This window comes from Panthera uncia, chromosome D4, assembly GCF_023721935.1.
Source record: "Panthera uncia isolate 11264 chromosome D4, Puncia_PCG_1.0, whole genome shotgun sequence".
Lineage (NCBI taxonomy): Eukaryota > Metazoa > Chordata > Mammalia > Carnivora > Felidae > Panthera > Panthera uncia.
Window position 1 is genome coordinate 55,624,568 of NC_064807.1, and position 13,148 is coordinate 55,637,715.

The 13,148-nt window shown below is 40.0% G+C and overlaps 1 protein-coding gene across 5 annotated transcripts in view; it reads left to right on the forward strand.

Moving 5' to 3' along the window:
• UNC13B (unc-13 homolog B) overlaps positions 1–13,148 on the forward strand; it is a 160,243-nt gene that overhangs the window by 64,282 nt on the left and 82,813 nt on the right. For 3 of the 5 annotated variants that reach the window (XM_049625815.1, XM_049625851.1, XM_049625823.1), the window contains one exon: positions 12,322–12,636. In XM_049625815.1, coding sequence (XP_049481772.1) covers positions 12,322–12,636 — 315 coding nt within the window. Of the gene's footprint in view, positions 1–568; positions 12,637–13,148 lie in introns of those variants that run through there. The other 2 variants (XM_049625833.1, XM_049625804.1) reach the window with 2 other exon arrangements.

Below are 13,148 nucleotides of genomic sequence, written 5' to 3' on the forward strand. Positions count from 1 at the left end.
AAAGATTATTTTTATTATGTGGATAGTTTTTCTTTTTAAAAGAAATATGTTTGATCATATTCTTGACTACACTGCCTCAAATAATAACTTACAGTAAGTTAACAGCTTGACATCTTTTCAGACCCAAATTCATCAACAAATTTAGGTTTCTTGAAATCTCTTGATATATTTTCATCGAATACTTTGTTCTAAACTTGGGCATTGTAAATACAGTCTAAATATTGAGGAAACATGTTCATTTTGTTTGTCTCTATCTTTCTTAGAAAATAAAAGGATCCTAAAAAGCTCATGGTAGCAAGTGAAGTACAGTATTTTAAAGTTATTATTATAGCAGTTCTTTTTCTGATGTGGAAAAAACTATTTGACTAAATTGCTTTAATACTGATTTAAGAACATGTAAATTTCTTTATCATACGTTTTTAGTCTGAATGGTTTTTGTCAAACTGACTATTTTATTTTAGTTTTCTCATTGAATGTGCACTGAATTTTATGATTTGTTTCTTCCTTTTCCCTGTTTCGTCTTTTTTCTTTGTCTTACTCTTCCTCCAATTTTATCCCTTTATATCAGACAAGACTTGCAGGCTAAGAATGACAAAATTAGGATTATTTCAGCTTTCTCTGATGTTGACTATGAAGAGCAAGAAGGTATATATGAGGAGATAGAGGGGGAAATACCACAAGCATTTCTAGAAAACAGTAACATAAAGGAAGCAGAAGTAAAAGAAATTAGAACTCTTTCAAAAACTGATAAATCTTACAGCCGTCAAGAACAACAGAAGTACAAGAATTGGGAAAAGATACCATCACAGGGCCAAGAAACTGAATTCTCTACTGCCTTTAATTTTGACCTTAAGTATGAAACATCTGTGTTCTCCAGTTATCCTCAGAAATATGATACAGTAGATAGGAGAAGAAAAAATAAACCCTTATACCGTGATTTTGAACACAGTCAAAGAACACAGTACAATGAAAGATCAGAAACTAAGACTGACTTCAAAAGTACATATCCTGACACTGAAAATTGTAACATTTGCCACACTGAAAAGAAGAAACAAAATTACCCAATTTTGCACCCTTATAAAAACGGCTTTGTGGTCAAGAGTGGCATCTGGACCACCACGGTGGAAAATCATGATTACGATCTTTCTGGTGGTTACAAGAACTGTGAAAAATCATCTGGCTTAAACCAGCATGTCACTAATTTCACTCCATTAGATATTCTTGAAGATTCTACTAGTAGTACTTCTGAGGAACTTCTGAGTTCTCCTCTCACTGATAAGCCAGAAGGTTTACTGTCACCAATAAGTTATCCATCCAATATCCATCATATTGGAGGCTTTCCTGAAGAATACAATGTAACAAATCCAGCATTCCCATTACAAAAGATGAACTGTGATGCAAACACACTTGGAGATCTGTCTGGGTGCCCCATGGAAGAGATGACCCCTCCCTCTCTTGAGGAACCCAAGGAGGACTATGTTGATACAATGGATGAGCTTCAGTGTTTGGTAGAAACTGTGTCAGAATATTTAGCAGAGAAAGAAGAGGAGATTAATGGATTTGGTTCCCTTTCACGAACTGAAAAATCACTTAAACACAATAGTACTGGTAATAATGCAGAACAGAAAATGCTTGAAGATCAAATACCACCTTTAACCATTGTCAAGAATGACAAGGACAAGGCTGTCTCTTTCCCTGAGCTGAATGGAGTGAAATGTGCTGTTGGTTCTTTGTTCAGTTCACTTACAGAAAAGGTAGGTTCAGGCACAAAGCATCTAACAACCTCTGTGGAAAAGCTGGTTTATTTAGTTCCAGAGAAAACAGAAACTCTTAATCAGATAGAGACGACTAATTCAGGATCTAAACCCAGAGCCAAGTCTGTATTGGGGAAGGATCTTTCCATGCGATCTCCATTATTCTCTCACACAGTTGATAATAAAGATTTTGGCAGAAATGACAAAACTTCTGAAAATGAGCACACAGGTGGTAAAACTGGAAATTTAAGCCTTCAGGATGCAACAGAGACTACTGGAAGGGACTCCACTCCACAGAGTCAGAGTTCAGTTATAAAGTCTGTTTTCAGCATGTTAAATCCATTAAAGGTCTTTTCCGAAAAGGATGAAACCAAAAAAGATGACCAGAACAAGCCAACAAGAAAGGAAAGCTTTGTTGGGTGTGGTTCAGAGTCAAATCAAAGGAAAGACACCCTTGGCAATGACAATAAAATCATCACTTTAGATAGGCATGATGGAGAAACTACAAGCTCATCCCAAATGCCCACAAGTGAAGATTTGTTGTCTTCCCAAGTGACCAATGAACCTTCAAGCTTAGGTGGTTCTGCAAATAAAAAAGATGATATTGAGAGTCTCTTGGAAAGAAAACCCTGTACAGATTTGTCTCTGGTACCACATCAATCAAAAATATGTGCCCAAAACACTGTAGGACATCCTTGTATAGCTGGCAGTACAACTGCAAATAGAGAGTCTTCTTCAAAGACAGTAGAGGGGGAGAAAGTTACTGGTAATGATGATTTTCTTGAGCCACTCAGAAAATCCTTTAGCCAGTTTTTGCTCACTTCACCTGAGACCTGTTCAAAGGAGACTTTGTCAGAATCTATGAAAATTCACCAGTTGGAGGAAGATGGATGGGAAAGGGGCCATAAGAAAAATGGACATTCCTTTCCCTTTAATAGAAAACTACATATTCCATTTTTCAGAGTTCTTAGTCATTCTGAGAAACAGCAAGATTTAAGAGAGAAAGGAAGCATTTTTCCTCTTTTTAAATTTCCTTTCACTGATGGTCGTACCACTGTCAATGACCAGAGTTTTCCTGACTCAGCAGTAACTGTTGATGAAGAGATCCAAAGAAACTGCCATGAAAATGCCAAACTTAATTTAATAAAATCTAGTTCAGTTCCAAATATTCATAATAATTTAGGGAAACCTGATGATACAGAAACATTTAATAAAAATGACCAAATAAATTGTCCTGAAGATACCACACTTAATAGAATAAAGTCTAATTCTGTTCCAATTATTAATAACGATCGTGGGAAATTTGGGAATATAGAGAAATTGAATTCAAGTGATCACACAGCAGCAGAGAACTGTCAGATAGATACTTTAGCCATCCCTGAAGTTGTGTCCAAAGAATATATTCCTTCAGATTCTTCAGAGGAAAGTAAGACTCTTACACAAGTGACATCTTTAACAGTATCAGACTCATTAACATTTACTTCTACCATTTCAAAATCCACCTTGGTTAATGAAATTAATGAAGACAGACTTGTAGATAAAGCCTCTAAGAAAAGAATCCAAGGAGGCCTCCTTTCTGGCCTATTTAACAGGTTTTCTTCTCTTGAAAACTTGTCTAATCAACAAGAATTAAATTTGAAAAGTGGTGACTCTCATCATAAGAATAATACTCCAGGATTACTCTCTGGAATATTTAACTTGATACACAATAACAATGTGACTGATTGTAAACCAGATGAGGCAAAGTCCATGTCTTTAGGCAATATAAAAAGTTTGAATGGAAATAAACATTTATCTGTGGATGAGATCCCTGTTACTTCATATGTGACTTCTGAGAATCAGAGGAACCATGTTGAAAAAGAAGAAACATCTGGCTTAATAAAAAACTTTATATCTTTACCTAAAGAAAACATACCATTATCTGATGCTTGGGGTGATAATGATCATTGCTCTCCTATGTGGAAAAACCAGCTAAGTGAAAAGAATTGCCCCTCTTCTGAGGACAGGATACTTGACTTCGCTCCGAGCACTCAGCAGGGCCTCTTAGAGAAATCTTTGGCTGAGAGGCTGACACCACACCATGTTCTTAAGGAGAAAATACATGAAAATTCAAACAAGTTAAACCCACATACATTAAATACTAACACTCTTAATAAATCAAACCACTATCAGGCTTTTGAAGAGATGAATAATCCTTTCTGTTCTGAATGGGACTCTGATATAAAAGATTTCTCTAAAAATTCCAGAAAACTTCAGCCAGTGTATTATATGCTAAATCAAAATACATTCCCATCAGCTGATGTTTTCCTGTGGCCTGACTCAGAAAGCTCAGCAATAAATTTTTGCCAAAAGGATCAAACTGCAAATATCTTGGAGTGGAAAACAAATCCAAACAGTGTCATTTGGCGTGACTTACCATATGAATCATTGGACCAGTTAGCATTTAATGAAGATAACTTATTAAGAAGTGATATGTGGGCAGCTCACTCATTATATGGAAATTCATATCTTCCAATTAGTGAGACTACGAATTCACTAGAAGAATTGCCCATTGACTTAAGTTGTTCTTCAGGTTATGAGAAGACTACATATTCTGTAGTTGATCAAGAATCATTAAGAATGGATGAAAACTTTGTTTTTTCAAGTGTCAGTTATGACTACCAGGAATGGTGGTCATGTCTTGAAAATGGAGTGTGGTGGCCATCAGAGAATGGAGATTATGGATATTATATGTTTCATGATGGTCAGTATATGTATTATCTCCTCACTGATTCTACTGGGCAGTATGCCTATTTATTTATACCTGATTGTTCTTATCAAGAATATTTGAATTGTGATTTACAAACAAATGATCTATCAAGTATTATGTTGGATGACAGCATTATATCAGCCTGTAGTTTTAAAGTACATGACAAGGAAGATGAATTATCCTGGTATGTTGAAGAGGAACCAATTGATGACCCTCTTGATTTATCTGTAGTTTTGCCAAAAAGTGAGGGACCAGTGTATCTAAATTTAGGAACCTTTTCACAAGTACTTGAACAGTCAAGTTATAGCCAAAAGGATCAACCATTAGATTTTTCAGGCTATAATCTTCAAAAGTTTAAAGGAAATTTTAGATCTTTTGAAGAAGTGGTGTGTAGTTCTGAAGACTTTGAATATATATTGGATCTCAGAAATCAGCCCCAAACTATTGGTAATCATGACTTAAATAAAAATCCTGTTATAGAGAGAAGTAAGTATCAGCTTCTTGCTAAGGATGCATCAATTTACCCTTCCAGTTTCCATTGGATTCAGTCTTCTGAAGAAGCTACCTCTTTGGTTCATTTTGAAGATATGACTAATAGCCTACAGCAAACAGGAGAGATGTCATCATTGAAAAAAGGAACCTCATTATTTTCTGCTTTGGGTGCTTTGGTTACAAGGACTTTGAATTTTGATGAGAATGAATCCTTAGAGTCTTTGGTTTTAAAGAAAATGAATCAGGAGTCAGACTTAGCAGAGCTCACAAATGGTGGTGTTCAGTCATTAATCTTGAATAAGCAATTAGAGAGTAACTCCCAAAATGAAGAAGAAGGTCTTCTCAAAAAGGATTTAGAAAGAAAAACAGTACCCAATGTTCCGCAACCAGAATTTAAAAATATGAAGCAAGAATTCCCTTTAAATAAAAGTATTCATGTGAAAAAACAAAGTTTGTTAAAATCTGTTGTCCAGGTAAGCCAAATAACTCCTCAGGCTAAAGCGGATATAGAAAATGAGGAAATCATTACAGTTGACTCTGTTTCCATTCCTCTTACATCACAATTCAGTAAGGATGAACACAAGAACTGTGAGCTTCTCCATGACCAGTCTTCCAAAGAGTCTGAGAGAACATTATTTAAAAGTGCATTGAAACTCTTTGGCCGGGGAGAAGACCCTTCAGTAAGTGTGGTGTCAAATGGAAAACAGGCATCTGGATTTTTGAACCTTTTTAAAACCCAGGCAAATAAAGAAGGATCACCAAATTTAGAAAAGAATGAAGATAAAAATATACCTTCTCAGCAAAAGAATGAATCTTCTGGTGTTTCAAATTTTTTTGGCACCCTTGGGGACTTATTTAAAACCAATGTATCTTCTATACAGACAACTGAAAATATGTCTGTTTCCTCTATGGTTAATAAGGATGAAGTCAAATCAAGTCCTAATCCTGCACAGCTAAATAGCCAGGATGTTGGGAACTTTTCTGCTATGCCAGTTGCCTCTAAAAGGAAGGTTCGAGTTAGGAGTCTGAACAAGCAGATTACTATTGATGACAGTGGGCTAAAAGAACCATCAACTATAGATATACAGAGTAATAATTTGACTGGAAAAGAGGTATCTTCCAGAGACCGCCTAATCCAGCAATCACCAAATCCATCGTTCTCAAGAAATTGTCTCAAAGAGTCTTCCAGAGATTCTTCAATAGAAACTAACGTTGTGTCTACAGTGACAGAAGTTTCAGGAAGTAGTAAACTGTCTGTTGATATTCTGAGCAGAAGAAATTCAAACGAACAGGATCATTCTTCTGACCAAGACTGGAGTTTTTCAACTGCCACAACATCTCCATCTCAGCCAGAGTTGCCAGCCAGAAAGAGTATATTTTCTTTCCTGACTGGATCTGAAAAATCTGAGAACAGAGCCTCTGCTGCTCTACCAAGAACCAAATCTCAAGCAGAAAGGCTATTCACACTTCCTTCCTTTTTTTCCACTACTAACTCAAGCAGCAAGAAGGATGCCGCTCATAATAGCCCTTTTAGTTTCTTCAGCTTGTCCTTTTTGGACGAAAAGCAGCAGACTCCTGGGGAAAAACATAGCCTTTCAACAGTTGCTCCAGTGACTTCTCAGCCCTGTAAGAAGCCAAGTGTTTTTGTAGACATGAGTGGCACAATGACTAGAGAAGTTTCCAGTGGCAATAGAGATCGCATAGTCCAGGAGGTAGCTCATGAACAGCAAATAGTTCCTTGTGTTTCTATTAGCAACACTACTGAGGTTACTTGCCTTACAGATGAGCTCAATGTAGAGGACCATCAGGGAAAACTAGATTCTAGTAATGGACCAGGGACATCTTTAGCAAATTTCCAGATGAATAAGTTGCAAGACGATGTTCCTCATTCACCAGGATTTCAGGTACAAACTGAAACTCTGCTCATTGGTCCAGAGACCCTTGGGGTAGCTCCCTATGAAGAAGAGCCTTTCATACAGGAAGTCTTCCCTTGTGACAACCTGGCCAAGTCTTTTTCACATGATAACCATTTGACCAAAAAGCTCAACAATTTAGACAGTTGTACTAACTACCACCACAATGAAAGATTTACGAGTGACCCTTTGAACTTGCCATTAGAAAAGGCGCCTGATGACACCTTAACACAGATCCTGGAGGCAACCTCGCCCTCTGTGGAGCAAGGGTATACAGGGCACCTCCAGAGCCTAGAGACAGATAAAGAGGAAGACAAATCAATGTTGGGCTCTTCAGTAGAAATGTTTTCAGGGTTTGTGACAAAAGTGAAATCTTTCTCTGAGTGCTTAATTGAACCTCCCAAAACTTTCTCTGGACTTTTCTCCTCTCCTAAACCTCCAACAAAAAACTCCTTTTTCTCTCTTTCTTCTCGTGCATCATCTCAGTCCCTCAAAGGTGAGTTACTTGGAATTTTTAAAAGTCCCAAATCAGAGACTCACAAACAAGAATCGCCGATCCCAGCTACTGCATGGCCTCAAAATGGTAGTTGCAGAGATACTGTAGGATTAGTACCTCCAGAAAATTTATGGAGAGAAACTTCCTCTCCAGCATTCAATTCAGAATCTACTCTCAGTGAGTGTAGAATGACTGTGGTTAGTGCAAAGTCAGACTCCGAGATCCTGATAGATGATACTAAATTAACAGCTGAAATGGAAAACAATAATATTCCTGACAATATTCTAGAATCCCAAGATTCTGAAACAATTAGGGCTGCACCTTCTGTTTCAGAGGATGATACTGGACAAGGAGTATTGTCTCTGAGTGATGAAGGAGACATGGGGTTGTTGCAGGGCACAGACACAGAGACATCATTGGAAGCAGAGCACATTTCATTACCATCACACTTGGATCCAGATCCTACCTGTGTGGCCAAAGAGCTTCCTCCTCCATTTCAGCCACCCAGTCCTCTTGAGCCAGAGCCAGCTATGCAATCTACCTCCACAAACCAAGACTTCTTGGAGCTACAGGCAGCCAATTCAGTAGAAACCAATACTCCACTATTTAGTGAGGCAAATGTTGGCCAGAGTGCCACACCAGAAACCCCAGGATACCTTTTTCAACCACTCCTGGAGGAACCTGTGCTTTGTGCCAGAAAAAATTGTGAGATACTTGATACCCACAAAGATCTACCTACAGTCCCCCAAGAAACAGAGCAGCCAAGACCTCTTTTTGAGATCCCAAATATGACCAATTGGCCAAAACTCCATTTCCCATCCTCTGCCACTGACTGTGGGAAACCACTGAGGTCTTTCTTTTCCCCACCTTCCTCCTCTGGCAGTAGAGCAGCAGAGCCTGGTTTAATGGGCAGTTTTAAGAAGTTGTCAAATCTATTTGAGGGAGGTAGTGAGGGGAAAGGGAGTACACTGGCAGGTGATCTAAAACTAAGGTTTGGAAAGAAGCTGGATCTTTCATTCACATGGCCAAAAGAGAACAAAGGGGGCCCTGAACAAATGCCTGCAGAATCCTCTTCTCCAGTTTTGGTTATCAGCGGCGATCAGGATCTTAACTCTAGTGAGGCTGACAAAACTTTAGAGGCTTCTCAAATAGCTGGAGCTAGTGCTGAGCCAGCTACTCAGCCCTCTGGGACCTCTGAGCAGCTGGAGACCAAGCCAAGTATATGTACTCAAGAGCTTTCAGGGCCTGGAGAAATGGAAAACAAGCAGGGAATTTCAGCATCTGGAGAACACTGGGGTTCCAAAAGCAACCTCTCGACCTCCACCTGTCCTTCAGGGAGTCATAAGGAAGAACACTGCACTGTCACTGAGCTACTTCACCAGCCAAAAACACAAGAGGAGGTGATGCCTGCTAGCTCTGAGTCTCTTTCAGATGTGCAGCAGCCAGTCACTTTGCATGGCATCAAGGAACCAGAGACCGACAAAGGGCCTGTTCTCATTGAGCTACTTCACCAGCTAGAAAGACAAGAAGAGGAGGTGGTGCCTGCTAGCGCTGAGGCTCTTTCAGATGTGCAGCAGCCAGTCACTCTGCATGACATCAAGGAACCAAAGACCAACACAAGGCCTGTTCTCAACTAAAGCATCATAAATGATTTTAAAGAATTGACCATTTATGATGCAGTGACTTAGTGGTAGATTAATGGTAGCCTGCTTTTTATTTTTCCTGTGTCTTTCCTAGCACCTGAGTTTTATGTTAACTAGGGGTTAAGTAACAAATAATGTGTGGGTCTCCTCATTCTTTCCCATCTCTCTAGTGCCAAATATAATTCATTTATTGGAAGAAGGAACTTAGTTCTAAAAGAAAGGCTTTGCCCTGGTATTTACGCATTCTGGTTTGCTCTGCCTAGTGTAAAGTGGCATAGAGAATGGAGGGTAGGAAGAGGCAGCAAGTAGTCATGTGGCATATATTAATTATAGCCACATAACAGGCTAGGATGCTTCCTTGGGACTTCAGCACTTATTAACTAGGGAGCGACCTACTTTGCTTTGCTTTTTCAAGTCTTCTAAGATACTTTCTCCAGTGGCAATGAGGTTATTAAGTAACATGCAAAATGCAGAGGTTGAGATAATTTATATATTCTATATCCTATTCCACATGGATCCTGCATAGCTTCTTCCAGTCTTTGCCTTTTTGTACCCTTGAGGCTGGTGCCTGGTAAGTGCTTTGAATAAAGTGTCACAGGAGTTCAGGGCTATCATTTGCTGTAGTTCTTTATTCTGGAGCATTGTGCAGGGTCCACATGGAAAAGATACTATTTCCCCTAAGAGAAATCACCATATACAGTGCAATTTAGGAATATTGCCATGACCTCCCACACAAAACTGTCCAAAGGGGCTGGTCTTGGTGTGTGTGTGTGTGTGTGTGTGTGTGTGTGTGTGTGTACACAGATTTGTTAGGGACTATTCAGAACAGTGACGTGGTGCCTGTCCTGCTGCCATGGGATGAAGGATCAGTAATTAGTCTGAAAATACCAGGTAATTGGGAGGAACCATAGGGAAAATATCATTAGAAAACAATAATGATTTATCTTCATTTGGCCAAAGGTAAAATAAGCCCTTTAGTTAAAAGTTTGACTCTGTGGCAAGGAAATTCTTTGTCCTTTTGCATGGAAACTTCCCAGCAGGATACCAGAAGTGAAAGGAAGGCCCCTGACTTGGGATAGAAGTATCCAAATGGGCTGGGATAGATCTGGTAGATCATCACCTAGAACCTCTGTCTTTTTTTTTTTTTTTTTAAGTTTATTTATTTTGAGAGAGTGTGAGCAGGGGAAGGGCAGAGAGAGAGAGGGAGAGAGAAAATCCCAAGCAGGCTCTGTGATGTCAGCATGAACCACACGATCATGACCTGAGCTGAAAACGATAGTTGGATCTTAATTGACTGAGCCACCCAGGTGCCCCTCGAACCTCTATCTTCAATAGAACTGACTCCCTTAAATTCAGTATATGCCTCCCAGGAGTAATTTGCAGATATTGCTCTTCTTTCTAATCATGAATCACTGCCACTTTCTCTGCTCTAGGTACTGTCTCTAGGAACGAATTAACTTTCTGGGTATGGGAATTGAGATGATTGAGAACAGGTTGGGCTGGCCTTTCTTCAGGTATAAAAATGCATTAATATGGCCCTGACCCAGATCCTAGAGTTGGACTTTGTCTACTTTATCCAAAGTAGACATGTCTACTTTAGCCATGTCCTGAGAGCAACTCAGTTACAGATGGGCGAGTTCATCTTTGGGACATTCCGTGTTACATACCACTGTAACATTTCTGTTGATGAGACCATTCCCCTGAAGAGTTTTTTTTTGGTCATAGACTTCATCTCCTAGTGGCTTCCATTACCTCATCAAGTAGATAGCTCAGAGATAATTGAAGGAACATCTCCAATCTCCTTTGGTCATCCTAAGGAACAGACATTCACATTTACAATTGTAGAGGAAGAAAAGGGGACATCAAGGGGACATCAATTTAATAAATAATAGGAAAGGGAAGTAGAGTTCATCCATTTTACTTTATGGAAATAAAGTATGGAAGACTTTAATCAAGGCCGCTGGACAAGTTTCTTTAGAAGTCTGAGTAAAGGGGCACCTGGGTGGCTCATTGGTAAGCATCCAACTTCGGCTCAGGTCATGATCCCACAGTTCGTGGGTTTGAACCCCGCATCAGGCTCTGTGCTTACAGCTCAGAACCTGGAGCCTGCTTCAGATTCTGTGTCTCCCTCTCTCTCTGCCTCTGCCCTTGCTCTCTGTCTCTCTGTCTCTCTCTCAAAAATATATAAACACTTAAAAAAAAAAAAAGTCTGAGTAAAGAATTTTAGGCATAAACAACAGACTATTTTAATAATCCTTTTTTAAAAAATGTTTTTTTAATGTTTATTTTTGAGAGAGAGTGTGCATGCACGTGTGCTCTCACACAAGCTGGGGAAGGGCAGAGAGAGAGGGAGACACAGAATCCAAAGCAGGTTCCAAGCTCTGAGCTGTCAGCATAGAGAGCCTGATGCAGGGCTCGAATCCACCAACCGTGAGATCGTGACTTGAGCTGAAGTCAGACGATTAACTGACTGAGCCACCCAGGCTCCCCTAATCCTTTTGTTTGTTTGTTTGTTTGTTTGTTTTTAATGTTTTATCTATTTTTGGGAGAGAGACAGAGCACAAGAGGGGGAGGGGCAGAGAGAGAGGGAGACACAGAATCCGAAGCAGGCTCCAGGCTCTGAGTTGTCAGCACCCCCACATGGGGCCGGAACTCAGGAACCACGAGATAATGACCTGAGCCCAAGTCTGACGCTAAACCAACTGAGCCACCCTGGTGCCAGACTATTTTAATAATTCTTTTTTAAATTTTTATTTTTTTTAATGTTTATTTATTTTTGAGAGAGACAGAGACAGAGTGTGAGCAAGGGAAGGTCAGAGAGAAAGGGAGACAGAATCCAGAACAGGTTCCAGGCTCCGAGCTGTCACAGCTGTCAGCACAGAGCCCGACGCGGGGCTCGAACTCACAAACCATGAGATCATGACCTGAGCCGTAATCGGATGCTCAACTGACTGAGCCACCCAGGCGCCCCAGTATTTTAATAATTCTTAATCCTACTTACAAAAATCACATTAAGATAAAGTATGCTTCAAAGTCAAATAAATGTAGGTTAAGGTTAAGTGCTATTGGAGAACCCAGCATATTGTATTGTTTTTCTTGTTGTGTTTTTGCAGACTAGAAACTAGTTCTTCTAGATTGTGAAGTTTGGACCGGTCTTCCCAGGAACCTCTTGTTTGTGATTCTTGCCATCTTTATTTCTGGATTTATCAGTTACTTTTGTCCTGGTCTCTAGTTTGCGTGTAACTACTCATCTGTCTTCCTCTCATTCTCACAGCCCCACCAGCAGTAGTAGGTATGGCTCCTCCTGTAATGTGAGTCAAGGAAGCTCTCAGTTGAGTGAACTAGACCAATGCCATGAACAAGATGATGACCGTCGGGAGAGGGACTCGATTCATTCATGCCACAGCTCTGGCAGCTTCTCCAGAGATGGCCAAGTGGGCTTTGGAGAACAAGAGAAAGCCTTGGAGGTGACAGGTGAAGAGGAGAAGGGGACAGCATGTGAACCCAAGGAGAGGAAAGAAGATGCCACAATCCATCCTCCCCCAGATCTGGTGCTACATGAAGACCGTGTCCTAGGCCCCCAGGAGAGGTAGGTGATGACTGCCTTGAGGAGTTCATGTGGTTTCCTCAGTACCTACCTGCCTGTGGTAGTGTTAGATATAAGTGCTTTTCGTTTGTTTCCCTATAGCTGGGTATGGTAGTGATCAGGATACTGAGGGTTAGCTCCATACGCTTCTTTTGATTGTTGGTATAACTCCCTAGGTATTTTGAGGATTTCTGAAGATCACTTGGGTTCTTTGTAGTTACCTGCAGTGTACCACTCCTTTTTGAGTCTGCAATTATTGGCCCACTAGTTGACCTATATATGGTAGTCTCTGATCTGGAAGTGATCCAACCCCTGCAGCTTAGTTCATTCAGAGGAGCTACTTTGGATGAAATAGGCTCCCCAGCCTATTAATATTTAAACTTCTTATGTGAACATTGTTTTGTTTTGTTTCCTGGCTGAGAAAACCAGGACAGAGTTAAGAAAGAATTGGTCTAAAAGTCAGATGTAACTCTCCCTTCTGCCTCCCCAGGGTCTAGTAGTATATCTGGAATTAA